Below are 14,383 nucleotides of genomic sequence, written 5' to 3' on the forward strand. Positions count from 1 at the left end.
TTTAAAACAGGGAGTGTCTTTGTGACTCTTGACCAGGAATCTCAAATTTTGACTCGACTCGGGCGAGTCTTCCTAGTCAAAACCTGGTTTTCCTACTATGTATCAGAGAACTAATTTGGTTTTATGCTAGGGAGATCCACTATAGAAGCTATCTACCTTTTAAGGAAGTTTATGGAAGTTTATAGAGATCACAAAAAAGATTTCCATATGGTCTTTATCGACTTAGAAAAAGCCTATGACAGAATACGAAGGGAGTTAATTTGGCATATCCTAAGGAAGAGAAAGGGCTTAAATATCTTGATAGATATAATTAAGGATATGTACGAGGGAGTGGTGACGAGTGTCAAAATGTTAAAATGCCAAAGTAGTGAATTCTCAATTACAATTGGATTACATCAAGGATCTTCCTAAGCCCCAACCTATTCACACTCATCATGGATGAGCTAACGAAACACATCCAAGATCAGGTACCATGATGTATATTATTCACTGATGATATTATACTCATAGATGAGATCGTGGAAAGGACTAACACTAAATTGATCGATTTTAGAATCAAGAGATTTTATGATAAGCAAAACAAAAATAGAGTATATGACGTGTCCCTTCAATCAGACTAGGAGGGGCGATGAGGCTGTGAATATGGCAGATAGGAAACTACCACAGAGAGACTATTTTAAATACTTAAGGTCAAGCATTAGCAAAGATGGAAATATAGAGGATGGTGTGTCCTATAGAATTAAAGTTGGATGGATGAAGCGGAGGAGTGCATCGGGAGTACTATGTGACAAATGTATGCCAGTTAAACTCAAGAAAAAATTCTCCATGACAACAATATGACTTGCAATAACTTATAGGACAAAGTGTTGGGTAATCAAGTAGAATAATTTGAATAATCTAGGGGTAGCAGAAATGTGGATGTTATATGGGATGTGCAGCAAGACCAAGAGGAATAGAGTAAGAAATGATTGTATTAGAAAGAAAATGGGGGTTGCTCTGATTTAGAATAAGCTCCGCGAGAGCCGGTTGAGATGGTATGGCCATGTCCAATGGAGACCTATGGATGTCCTAATTAGGAAAAGCAACCAAATTCATATAGAGAGTTCCAGAATAGGTAGGGGGCTTAAAATGACCATTAATGAAGTGTTAAGGAAAGATATGCAAATGGTAGGGTTGGATTCTAGTATGACTGTAGATAGACCGTTGTGAAGGACAAAGATCCGCATAGCCGACTCCGTCTATGTTCCTGAGATGCTGTTCTATTTTACTGCTAAAACTTATTTCCTTTTATCACCTTTTAGTCTTATGTGCATTTCATTTTTCTGTTTTTCTTTTACTTTGATACGTAGCCGACCCCATTAAGTTAGGATAAAGTTATGGTGGTTGTTATTGTTGTTGTTGTTCTAGTAATAGAATTTTACATCAGAATTTTACTTTTCTTTTTTCTTATATCTGCTTTTTTGGCATTTTAAATTGAACAAACGATGAAAAAACACTCAATTTACAAGAAAACTTTTCTTTTCCATCTCTTGAGGATCCCACATCGTATGGGAGTGGGATTTCCATTCTTCATATGCTTGTGAGTCCTTCCAGCTTGTCTTCGGGGTTGAAACTTGACATGGTATCAGAGCAAGTTTTTATCTTACATGTGTGATATTTTTTAGTATGAAGTCTATTATGATCCATTTACACGTGAGTGGGAGTGTATTAGGATCTCAATTTTAATTTTTTCTATTTTAGCTTTGCATTCTCAGAGAGCAATCTTAGCCCTTAAAAAAGAAGAAGAAGAAGAAGAAGCAATCTATGCCAAGACCACATTTGGAACGACAAGAACGCTATTCATTCGATATACATTCCTGTCCTAGATTTCTAGAATGTGATAAAAAATGGCCTCATTCTAAAATGAACCATTTTCTGCGTGATCGTCTACCCCTTGATACAGAGAATTAATTGTGCATTTCTTCATAACGGATTTATTTCTTTGAACGAGTTCATATCATTGAATGGCCTCCCCTTGGAAAGTTGATGAAATGGGGCCAAAATGATATGCTTTTCCCATTCCAGAGTGAAGACTGCATTCTAGGCAAATAAATTCCATCCAATCATCGCTTCTTTAAAATGAGTTTGTGCATTTGGTAATGGGAATCATGTTGGTAAGAGAATGCGTTCTTCAATTTAAAGCTAAACTTTTTTTTTGGGGGGGGGCGGGGGGTGTGTGGGGTGGGGGGTTGGTTAAATGCTTTAAAGCTAAACCGTTGTATCAATTTACAAAAGAGCTCTTTTTTTGGCGTAAAATACAAAAGAACTCTCTTCGCAGAAAAGAAAAAATGCTCTTGATTCCAGGGTTGAAATCGTCTATAATTCCGATCTCGTACAATGCCGTGCAATACCACCTTCAGGCGGTGACACGTGTATTGATGCCAATACAATGGCCCGGATCTGGTACAACTAATAAAATATTAAATCAATTAAAAAACATTTAAATCAGATCTGGGCCATTGTATTGGTATCAATACACGTGTCACCGCCTGAAGGTGGTATTGCACGAAATTGTACGAGATCGGAATTGCAGACGATTTTTTTCCATGAAATGTATTACAGCCTGTGACTGTGACATAACCTGCCGTTCTGGAGGTTTCCGGATTAATTCTAGAAAAAGAAAGTCTTTTTTTTTTTTGTGGTACACAACTCCCAAGTACGAAGGTTGGAGTTAGAAGCTGATGCCTTGGATGGATATACATGTGAGGATGAGACTGTGGGTTGCGGAGTGGGATCGAACATCCATACATGCTCAAAGTTCACGGTGATATGACCCATCTTCATCTGGGAGTGACTTGTGTACAATCACTGAAATCTTCGTCTGCATCCATGGCTCCTCTCAGCGTTCAAAACCTCCGAATCCCACCTTTGGATTCTCAATTTCTTGGTGAAACCCGTTTCAGTCTCATCAATTCTCCTTGCAAACAATCTTTCAGAATTCAGAAAGCGCCATCTACTTCCCGTAACCTAAAACCCACGGCCAAATTCAACCTCTCGGAAGTCATGGGGGGTAGAGGACTCTGCAATGGAGAGCGGGGCCTTCAATTAGAGCTCCAGAGAATGGTTGAAATTTCAGAAAATACAGGTACGTCTTCCTCATCTTCTACGGTTACTGTTGTGTCGTCGTCGTCATCATTTGAAGTTCCAGAAAATGCTTTCGAGAAGGAGTTATTGGGCCTTACCGGGGGATTCCCTGGCGGTGAGAAGGGATTGAAGAACTTCATTGAAAAACAACCTCCAAGAAATGGGGATTCTGATTCTGAGCCTCCGGTTCCGTTTCCAAGCTCAAAACCCAAACCGCCAGAATTACCCCTGTTGATGCCTGGTATGATCGCCATCGTCAAGAACCCAAACAACCCATTTTACATGTATTGTGGGATCGTCCAGAGAATTACAGACGGCAAGGCCGGAGTTCTCTTTGAAGGTGGGAACTGGGATAAGCTTGTCACCTTCCGCCTCGATGAGCTCCAACGGAGGGAGAAGGGTCCTCCCATGGTCAATCCCAAGTCTGCTGTCCTTGAGTCTATGCTTCCAAAGGAGTCATCATCACCATCATAATAAGTACATCTGTACATGATTCCTGCCTGATTTATGGGACCGAGAATTCTTCTCCCGAGTGTCTTTATGATGTTTTCGCGTCTTCCTCTCTGTTTATGTTGCCTTTCTTTCATCTACTATACTACCAAATTTAAGTGATCCCTCTGTCTTCCATTTCTCAATAGAGATATCAATTTAGCAATGGTGATTGCATTGCATTGTCGAATAAAAGTAATCATGTAGCTGTAACACGATCGCAATTTATCAGTGTTACTTGGTTTCTGTGTGTTGAAACGGAGACAAAATCATGAAATCAAAAGCTAAGTAAACTAGATATATATGAGCTTGAGTGAAATAGGAAAACAAGATTGACCAAAAAGAACCTTTTTAGCTCACTTCGTATAGAATCAGACCTCACACAAAACCCTTGGATTTTGAGTGAGATATTATAGCAAATCTGGCATTTAATGGACAGAAAATAGGATAAAACTTCTTCAATCATTTTAAAGGAGTTCAAATCTCTTTTTTCCATTTTTTATTTTTTTTCAGTTAAGATGTGTTTTAAAAAAAAAATACAAGTTAAGATGTGTTGGAAACATTGTTGGAAAACCAGGTTTTTCGACCCGACTCATTCGGTAAAAAACCTAGTGAGTCGACCTGGTTAAACCCAGTCAGGCCGAGTCTTTTTTTTTTTCTATTATATATATATATATATATATATATTATATATATATATATATATAAATACAATAAATATGTAAATAAAGCATAAAAACACAGAAAAATATGAAAAATGGAGGAAAAAAGGAAAATCACATATCAATAATTTGAGGGTTGCAGGCAAGAGTCTTTCTCTTGGTTAGAACGTTAGGTTAGGATTAAGGATTAGAAAATATAAATTATATCATCTAATAATCCAACCTCTAATAAAATAAGAACTTTGGATTTAAGAATACGGGAAGTTTCTTGGGTCCCAAATTCCTTTTGGTAAAAGGAGAAGAGTATGAGAAGTTATTAAATTAAGAGTATTGGGATTTGAGATTGTAAAGAGATTTTATTTTATTTTTTTTTAAAGTGCCTTTTTCATATTATGACCAGATTCGGTGGGTTTTTCAAGACTCGGCCAAAAAATTGAGTCAACGTAGAATCGTCTTGACTCGTCTTGAGTCTTATTTTTTTTTTTAACACAGGGCGAGTCTTCGTGACTCTTGACCAGGAATCTTAAATTTTGACTCAACTCGGGCGAGTCTTCCCAGTCGAAACCTAGTTTTCCAACTATGGTTGGAAACATAAAAAGGAATATTGGCATAACTCTTTGGGAGCAAATAGAAATGAGACTTCCTAGTGGTATTGATGCGATAAAAATTGACCAGCCGATCTTCCTTGCAGCTCCTGATGCTTCAGTCGATCTGTACAGAAGAGAAGACAGGGGAGAGCCGGGCTGACCCGACGGGGGACTCTCCGATGCCTAAGTTAGATCTTTCCACAGCAAATACTCAAGAGAGTTTTCAGTCAAAAGCAGTGATCGATCCTACAATGGAGGCTTACCTTGGTATTTATAGGCTACTGATGAAGTGGAGAAAGGGGGAACGTCTGTGGAGAGTCCTACTGGGCGTGGAGTCCTTAAGGAGAATGACTCTCTGATTCCAAGAATATTCCAGATTCTGAGGGCATCTTTCAGGAATACTCCTCTCTTATCTCGGAGGTGTGGGTTGTGAGAGGAGTGGATGCCTCTGATGACGTGTAGTGGATAGACTCATGTCCTTGTGATCAAGGATTACGTTCCTTGAATGTAGGAGTGGATGAGAGCACGTTTCTGGGAGCCCTGCCTGATGATGCTGGGCCGAGGTGACTGCTAGGCCAGAGGAGAGGCCTAGGTGGTAGTACGGCCTGAGGAGATGCTGAGGTGGTAGCTCGGTCTGATGAGAGGCCGAGGTGGTAGCTCGGCCTGATGAGGACCGAGGTGGTAGCTTAGCTTGATGAGGACCGAGGTGGCAGCTCGGCCTAATGAGGACCGAGGTGGCAACTCGGTCTGATGAGGAGCCGAGGTGGCAATACAGCATTAGTTCGAACGGTCCTTGGCCTTGCTGTGGTCATCGACATTTACCCTCATCAGGTATCTTTTTTTTTTTATAAAAACAGTTATGGTTATATTTGGTATCATTTATGGAGCTTGTTTCTATTAAAAAAAAAAATGATAAGATATAAAATCAAAAAGAGATCAAGAGTTATTTATGTATTTTAGTCAAAATTGATTTTCAATTATTTTTACGATGAATTTTAATTGAGCACATGTTTAAAGTCCGAATATGGAGGGTTAAAGTAGTCATTTTTTTTGTAAATAGAAATCCAAGCTCCTTATCTCCTTTTCTTCAATCCAAAGTAGAGAATGATAATTAATTATAAGAAAGATGAGTGTAGAGAACATCTCTTCACCTATTTTTTGACAGAATCATTTTACATATAAGGATGTCAAACTAGTTCTCACATAAAACTATTTTTCTCAAGTAGTTATTGAATTATTTTTATATTTTGATAAAAAAATAGTTTTCATTAATGATTTTTGTTAAATAATGAAAAATAATGATAATAATAATAATAATTATACCTAAGAGAGCTTTAGTCAGCAAGCTTGAAACCCAGGAGTCGATAGATCAACATTTTTTTTTTTTTTTTTTTTTTTTTTTTTTTTGAGGGTTGAAACGATAGATCAACATTGGATGAATATCAACTGACATAGACGAGGTGTCGATAGCTGACATTCATTTTTGAGCCAAGTGCGAACCTGGGTTGGGTCCAGATCGGACTCATCTGATAAACTAGGATAAAAGGTCACCTCTAAAATCATTTAAAACATCATGAGTCTATCAAATCTAACACATTCAAACATATTTTATGGGTAAGAAATACGGTTTGGACCCGACAAAACTTATCAATAGTATTTTTGTTAATCCCTGCCAAATATGTGAAAAGTTTACCTAAACGTAGCTGGAGGCACAAGAGATCTTAAGAAACATCTATACAACTCCACAAGATCAGGTCTTCCAGGATAATAAAAATGAGTTGTCTAAAGAATGTCTCCCTTCGATTGATAATAATTAAGTAGAAGTCACCAACTAAATGAAAAAAATGAAGTGTTGACTATGTAAGATGTATGATTGTATATCAAAATGAATTTTTTTTGTGGGGTGTACACATACTGGTATATGTTGAAGTCTTTTTTTGTTAATCTTTGTCAATTGATTATTTCACCCCGTGTGAATGGCCCAAGGTGTACCTAGTGAGAGTCGAACTTAAGACATCCAAGTTTACGGCTCGTGTCAAGTTCATTGCTCACCAACTATACTACTCCCTTGGGTTTATGCTAGTCGACTCTATTTTAGCTTCATTTGTTTAAATGAAAAAAAGAATTCCAAGAAATAATTTACGAATGGTTTTTCTAGCTGTCTCATGCACATCAAAATCTATAGGGAAACACCTAACTTTGCCATATGGTGAATCATCAAATTTAATGGTGCTAAATTTTGTGGCAGGTAGGTAGTCCCAAGGTCTTTAGCTTCTCTGAGCTAAATATGAAATAAAACTTGAAAAATCCAAGGCTTTGACTATTGAGAGGTTTTAGGCCAATGGATGGGAATATATGTTTAAATTTGATGTATGAATATCATTCTAAACCATTTCCTACATATTCCAGTGATTATGCTATCTTTCCATGTATCACAAATAGAGGTTGATTTGAGTTTTTAATGGAAGTTCTTCCTCTTGTTTTCGCTGCATTAGCCAAATGATGACAAGTATTAGTCACCACTTACCATCATATCCAAAAAAAAAAAAGTATTAGTTACTTACCCAAAAATGAAAAGTATTAGTGCTCACATCAATTCCTAAAAAAAATTAGAAAAAGAAAAAGAGAAAAGGTTAAGGTTGACTAGGTGCTTCCTATCGGCTAGGGAAAACTAGGGCTTTACCATAGTATACGCGAGAGGTATGTATGGAACTCTAATACTAAATGTTTGGATAAACAATTGAATAGCATTTCATTGGTGTAAGTTTCCGCCTAGAATATTTATGTGCTTGACTGATCTTGTTTATAATAGAAGGAGAACAAATAACTACTACAAGGGCAAGGCACGCCTAACCCGGAAAGAAAAAGAAAAATGTGAACATTGGCTAATTATTAATGCTAGAATAAGGGTCTGACAGAAAGCTATCATCATTACATTAATGATCAATTGTAGGTAAATAGAAAATAATGCTCCTTAAGTTTCTTTAACAATTCGACATTTTTTTTTTTTAATCAATTTATCCATGGATATGCTTACCGGATTTTAAAGGGAGGTGAAAAAGAATTAGACCAAAGAAAATGGGAGAAGAGCCAATGGTAGAAGAATCTGACCTACTAGATAGGTGGCATTTGGTACCTAAATTAGTTACTGTGAGATGTCTCCTCGTCATTGCTTTTATTAAAGGGTACGTTATCTCTCTTTTCAGATGGATATCAATAATTTCTCTTTACAGTATGATCTTAATGAACAAGTATATTTGTTTTTATCCTTCGATTTTTCCCAAATGAGGAGGAGCATAATCTTGTATTCAGTCTTCACTCATGTATAATTTAAACCAATCCTCTTACAATTAATTTTCAAATTTACATTTCCCTTACAATATAATGAATTCAAAACAATCCTTGGCCAATCACGCATTGTTTGTCTCTTCTTGTGATTCTATTATTAGAATTATATAATAGATTATGTTGTTGATATAGTCATAGCAAGAAATGATCTAGTTATCATTAAGGTGGTGTTCAAAATTATTCTTCATAGTTATTTTCATAACATTAAAATACTTTCTTTGTATTGAGGTTGCTAGACTAGATCAACTAAAGGAATTTTTCTATCCCAGACAAAATATACCTTGGAGATGCTTATTGATGCAGGTTTATTTGGATCAAAACCAATCAAATTTTATTTAAAGTAAAATATGAAATTGAATGGTGAAGATGCTAAACTTATTTCCAATCCGAAAGAATATAGAAGACTTGTTGGAAGATTGATTTATCTCACATTAACAATGCTTGAAGTCATCATGCAATGCAAGTTCTCAGTCAATATATGGAAAAAAAAATTCAAAAACCTCATCTAGATGTTGCATTTTGAATTTTATGCAACTTGAAGTAATACACAATGAAAGGTATTTTGTTATCACCGGCTAGCAATCTTCATGTCAATGCCTATTGTGACTCAGAGTGGGCTACTTGCCCCACCTCTCGTCACTCTCTTACTAGTTACTAAACCTTTATTGCAACAAGTTTCATCCCTTAAAAGAGAAAAAGGCAGTCAATTGTTTCATAATCTTTTGTTGAAGTTGAATATAGAGCTATGGTTGCTACAACTAGTGAAATGAATTGGTTTTGTTACCTGCTCAAGGACTTGGTGGTACTATATTCAGAACCTATGGAATTACATTGTGACAATGAAGCAGTCATACACATTGTAGCAAATTAAATCTAGGTTTTCACGAGTGAACAAAACATGAAGAGATTGATTGTCATGTGATTCATGAAAAAATCAGACTTAGAAAATGCATATTGTTTTGTTTCTACGAAACAATAAGTGGCAGATACTTTATAAATTAAAGCTACTAGTCAAGAGAAATATCATTTGTTTTTTTCTTAATAAACTGAGCCTACATGATGTTCACGCTCAAACTTGAAGGAGAATGGAATATGGTTGAGATGTATTTGGTAGGGTCATAACTAATACCAAAGAAGAGAGGTGAGGTAGAATACAAACTCTTTCTTGTTCCGTGGACATAGGCCTCCGGGCGAGCCACGTAATCTATGGTGAAAAAAGATGTATCAACAGGTATGTAGTAAACTATTGTGAAATATGAGTAGGTTGAGATTTTGTATGATCAGTAGCATGAGAGGTATTTATGTTTATGTGCATCTATACACTTGAAATTCCTTTTCTTTTCAATTTTTTGCCCTAATAATTATATGACATGAGCTTCCTCTTTGTGTGCCATCCATCATACAGGCACAGTGAGAGAGACCCATACCAATTATTACAATCAATACATATCACAGACTAGAGAGAGAGAGAGGGTCATGGAATATTTAGATGTTGGGCATCATTGGGCATTTGGGCGGACATCGTGTTGCATTCCGCTGCTTTCACACAAGTGAGATTGATTCCAAATGGATGTTGAGAGGTCGAATATTGTTGGTGTTATATATGGGTATTTTGGTAAATTATTCATATAGGGTTTTACTATATATTTGTAGCGACCGTTCTTCTTATGTGATCAACTTGAGAGAGGTGTGAGAATGAAAGAATGTATTCCTAATGTTCACTGATTGTGAAACATATCTTATATCATTGTAGACGTAGACAATCTTATCAAAACACGTAATTCTTATATACGTTGTGTGATTGTATGTTTATAATTTTCATTTGTTATCTATATATACTGTCTTTTAGGTTCTCGGAATCCCATTTTCTACATTGAGTGTCGAAGCTATGTAAGGCCCTTAATTGATGTGCTACAAAGTAATTACAAATACGTGTAATGTTGATTGGAAGTTGAAAATTAAATGTACTTACGAGTGGTGGTTTGTAATTAATTAAGTAGTTCTAGGAAATAGATCAAATAGTAGTTATTGAGTGATACATATCGGAGAGTACAATCCTCAGATGAGAAATGGAAGAAAGGCAGCTAGGGCCCGGGTAGGATCCTCCTCGCTCTCACAAATATTCTCCATCCTCGTATCAATGACGATGCTTTCTGGCCATGTGCGTTCTAATTTTCATATCATTTTCAACATTGGAATTCGGAAGGCAACGATTTCACATTTTCTTTTTAATTAATTATTCAAAAAATATTGGTTTTCAAAATGTAAATAAGGAACGAGTTTATTATGAGATTATGATTGATCAATAATGGCCAAGGAGTACTGTCACTTATCATAATATCGAAGAGGAAAGCAGGCATGTTGACCAAATGTTGCATTACCCGAATGAGAATAAGAGAGCAGCCAATTAGATTTTTTTTTTTTTTAATTGTTTATTCCTGTGGACAAGAAATTAAGCAGGTGCAGTTGCTCCGGTCCCAAAAGAAACACTCCACACAACACACACAACAAGGAAAAAAGACAATATAAAGAAACGCAAATGCTGAAAATGCAGGAAGGAGGTTATGAAGAACCGGCATCACCCGCAATACATGTCTATCCTACTATGTTATTTATGAATGGAAGAGATAAAAGCTACTGTAAGAGACCAGAAAATGTAGAATCAATCAACGTGCAGTGGCGCCGAATATGGCTTATGGGCAATATTATTATTATTTTATTTTTTTTGGGTAAAGATTATGGGCAATTGCAATTGACTACGAAGGAAAAGAGAGAGAGAATAATATTTTTAACCAATCAATTATTAGTTAATAGGGGATTCCATTTCCAGTAGCTAGTGAGCAGTGAACCAGTGGTAGCTAGATAGCTAGCTGGGTCGAATGTGGATCGATGGATGGATGGATCACTTCTTGGGGGTGAGCTTGGACCTGATCTTTTCAACCTCCTTGGTACCGATCTGGAACGCCGTGGTGAGCACATGGTCGGGGACGGAAGGAGTGGAAGTGAAGAGGGTGAGGGCGATGGACTGAGTCCCTGGCATTTGGCTGTTGAAGGCCGATAGGACGGCGGCTGGGACTTTGGCGTCGTTGTTCTTCTGGAAATGGACGAGTCCCTTGGGGAAGACGAATATGTCACCCTTCTTTATGGTCTGAGACACCAGCACGTTGGCTGTGGTTATGAAGCCAACCTCCAGTTCTCCCTCCAGCACGAACACAATCTCCGTGGCCCTTGGGTGGGTATGTGGTGGGTTCAGCCCACTAGGTGAGTAGTCGATCCGAGACAAGGACACTCCCAGGGTGTTCAGCCCTGGGATCTTCTCCACGTTGGCCGGGGTCACCAGCGATCCCATGGTGTTGTTGGGCTTCGCTGCCTTGGCAAGCCCCGAGTAGAAAAAGTCAGCCGCACTCACATTCCCGGCGTTCTTGCACGGATACCCATTCACCTTCACCCCTGCAGTAATTATAATTAATTAATTGAAGTTTGTAGCAGAGTACTGTTATTAACTGTAATTAATTAATTAAACTGAAAAAAGCTCTCTCAAGTTAATTCCATTACTAATCCATTCCGATATTCATTCATTATGACAATTATGGCATATATTAGCAAATGGCAAGCAACTCGAGTAACTGATGATGATGATTATCATTACCCAATTACGTACCTACTACTCAAAGCAAATCTCTACTAATTAAATAAGTAAAATACAGTGTGTCCTCAGTCAAATTCTGATGATCTTCATAATGATGTATTAATTTCCCCATCTTTTATACTTCTTCCTTAGGATTATTAATAATGATTAATTAAAGCCCAGACACCCTGTAGTAGAAAAGTAGATCAAGGACCTTGGAGACTCAACCACCACCTACCCAACTAACAAACCAACCAACACATATATTTATGTCTACTATAAAAGTAATTGTGAACGGTGAACGGATCAGGTTCACGTACTAGAATGTTCTCGTGATTCATGGATATAGAATCTATCAAATGAAGAGATTGAAAAATGATTCTACATAAATGGATCAGAACTATTCTCGGACGTGAACTGAAACTGCACTCCTAATTAAGCCCATGAGAGAGAGAGAAGAAGAAGAAGGCGGATCTATCTAGTAAGGAATAAGGATACAAAGCTCTGGAACTTGAGGAAAGTCAGAAGAAAGGACCCAAAAATTTGTGATTGGGAGTTTTGTTTGGAGTAATTTCCACCCAAAAAAATTCCGGAGAAGACAAAGCGGTGAACTGTAAAGTAAAGCGAACATAGGCATTGGAGTTTGAAGTTTAAACAAGGGTACAAAGACGATAATCACCCCAAGATTTTAACGATAAACTAGAAAGATATATAAAAGCATATCTTCTCCTCCTCCTATGTAAGGTTTTCCTTTATATTAATAGTAGGAATCAGAACTTTAAAGCAGTAAAGCACTTCTCTTTTCTGAGGAGCTGAGGCCCGGCCCCTTTGTGATCCTGTCTTTGGTAGGAAGCAGTATTAAAGTAAAAGTGGAAAGAAAAAAAGAGGGAAAATGATGATGATTATGAAAATATCGTAGGGAAGGAAAGGGGAAGGGACAATAGGATTACCAGAAGTGAGATTCGCCACGCAGACGTCCTGAAGCGGGTCGGGATCTGATGCAAAACTGCCGGAGACCATAGCGCATATGACGAAGAGTGCGATAATAATCGACATCCTTAAAGTGCCGGACACCCTTTGATGCGGGAAGAAAAGCAAATCGGCAAGACGATCTCCCTACACTTGTACTGATTTGGGTTGGGAAATAACAGGACAGACGATGTCACGATCGATTACACTTAATTCTGCTAATTATCAGACAGACAACTCGCTCGGTGTCATCAAAGAGATAAGAGAGAGAAGACTTGAGATCTGGATGGAAGAGCCAAATTAAGGTGTATTTATATTTTAGGAGGCAGCGGTATTGAAGCTCCAGTGGATTGCGGTTGAGGGAAGGGAAAATAAATGAAGGGCGGACTTTGGCGTCTTGGCCGTATTCAGAGGGCCTGTGGAGAGAGAGAGAGAGAGAGACAGGTGGGGTATGAATAAAGAAATAATGGTGGGTTATGAAATGAAGAAATAATGGTGTTAGGTTTAAATTCTTCAACCTCAAGTTATCAAACTTCTGGACATTTACCGAAAAAGAAAAATGTATGTATAATAAGCTTTTTGGGACTTTTGAAAAAAAAAAAGAAGCTTTGGGACTTGTGTGTCCTCTGCTTTATATGGGTTTTGCAATGACACAGCATTAAGCCCCGATATTAATTACCAACTTACGAAATTTGTCTGGTCGCCTAGTCCCTGCGCCAGACGTAGGGAGACATTGATAGGGACACCCCCTGTGAATTCTGTGAATTACAAAGGGATACATATGTCTTTTGCAGTTCAAAATTGTATTACCATATCCTCATTACATTATAGGTTAGAAATACGAAAGTGCAAACGGGCCCAGGAAGAAAGAAAAGTTCCAGCACCGATCTTCTCCTAGGGGGCGGATAAAACTGTTAAAAAAGGACATGCTTTTCACGTATCACCGCTCATCACCCACCACCGAATGAATGGAGAGAGTAACAAATCGAAAAGGAAAGGGTGGTGTAGCCGTGGAGGCTGGTTCGATCAAGGGTGATTCACCGTTTGGTGAAGGGTCCTAAGATGGCGGCCAAGTCAAGAAAGTGGCAAACGAAGGAAGAAGACTTAACCTTATCCTCCAACAAACCTACGCACGCCAGCTCTCCTTCCGCGTCGTCTCTTTTCCAAGTTTCTCGGGTCAATTACGTTTCACCTAATTGTAATTTTTCTATGTTATAAATAAGGTAGAGCATTAAATTAATTGTTTTCTTTGTCCGTAATCTTTTCTTTGTTTGGGAACCCCGACCCCATATATATATATATATATATATATTAATATATATTGATCATATTTATCATTTTGGGTTGTTAGATGATCGATCTCGAGTCTCAATTATTGGTGGTCTCTACCTGAATGCTCATCTCCACCAACTTTCGATAATTAGGCCAATAGCTTACACTATTTATAACTCTGTAAGGAGGACCACTTCAAAATTCAGTTGGAGTCATTATTTCTTCACTATTTTGTAGTGTAAATTTTTTTAATGAGAACATGGGGAACGGCATCAACAGCCCTGGGTTTTTTGCATATTTCAAAT

General features: G+C 37.6%; 2 protein-coding genes across 2 annotated transcripts; one reads left to right on the forward strand and one right to left on the reverse strand.

Moving 5' to 3' along the window:
• Positions 1-2,698: 2,698 nt before the first annotated feature.
• Positions 2,699-3,778, forward strand: LOC122057480 (NAD(P)H-quinone oxidoreductase subunit S, chloroplastic). Its single transcript, XM_042619592.1, has one exon. It carries the CDS (start codon positions 2,788-2,790, stop codon positions 3,595-3,597), a length of 810 nt encoding a protein of 269 aa, XP_042475526.1. The 5' UTR covers positions 2,699-2,787; the 3' UTR covers positions 3,598-3,778.
• Positions 3,779-10,886: 7,108 nt separating this feature from the next.
• Positions 10,887-13,181, reverse strand: LOC122056961 (germin-like protein subfamily 2 member 4). The gene is made up of 2 exons (XM_042618934.1): positions 12,788-13,181; positions 10,887-11,659 (listed from the first exon to the last, which is right to left on the reverse strand). The coding sequence occupies exons 1-2, from the start codon at positions 12,891-12,893 to the stop codon at positions 11,112-11,114; spliced, it is 654 nt and encodes a 217-aa protein (XP_042474868.1). The 5' UTR covers positions 12,894-13,181; the 3' UTR covers positions 10,887-11,111.
• Between the last annotated feature and the right edge of the window lie 1,202 nt (positions 13,182-14,383).

This window comes from Macadamia integrifolia, chromosome 12 (assembly GCF_013358625.1).
Source record: "Macadamia integrifolia cultivar HAES 741 chromosome 12, SCU_Mint_v3, whole genome shotgun sequence".
NCBI lineage: Eukaryota > Viridiplantae > Streptophyta > Magnoliopsida > Proteales > Proteaceae > Macadamia > Macadamia integrifolia.

Bases quoted from the DNA above. Each gene is read 5' to 3' on its own strand.
- LOC122057480 (XM_042619592.1), top strand. From the start codon at position 2,788: ATGCTCAAAGTTCACGGTGATATGACCCATCTTCATCTGGGAGTGACT.
- LOC122056961 (XM_042618934.1), bottom strand. From the start codon at position 12,893: ATGTCGATTATTATCGCACTCTTCGTCATATGCGCTATGGTCTCCGGC. The intron at 11,660-12,787 runs GTAATCCTATTG...TAATTACTGCAG, and splicing joins CGTGGCGAATCTCACTTCTG to GGGTGAAGGTGAATGGGTAT.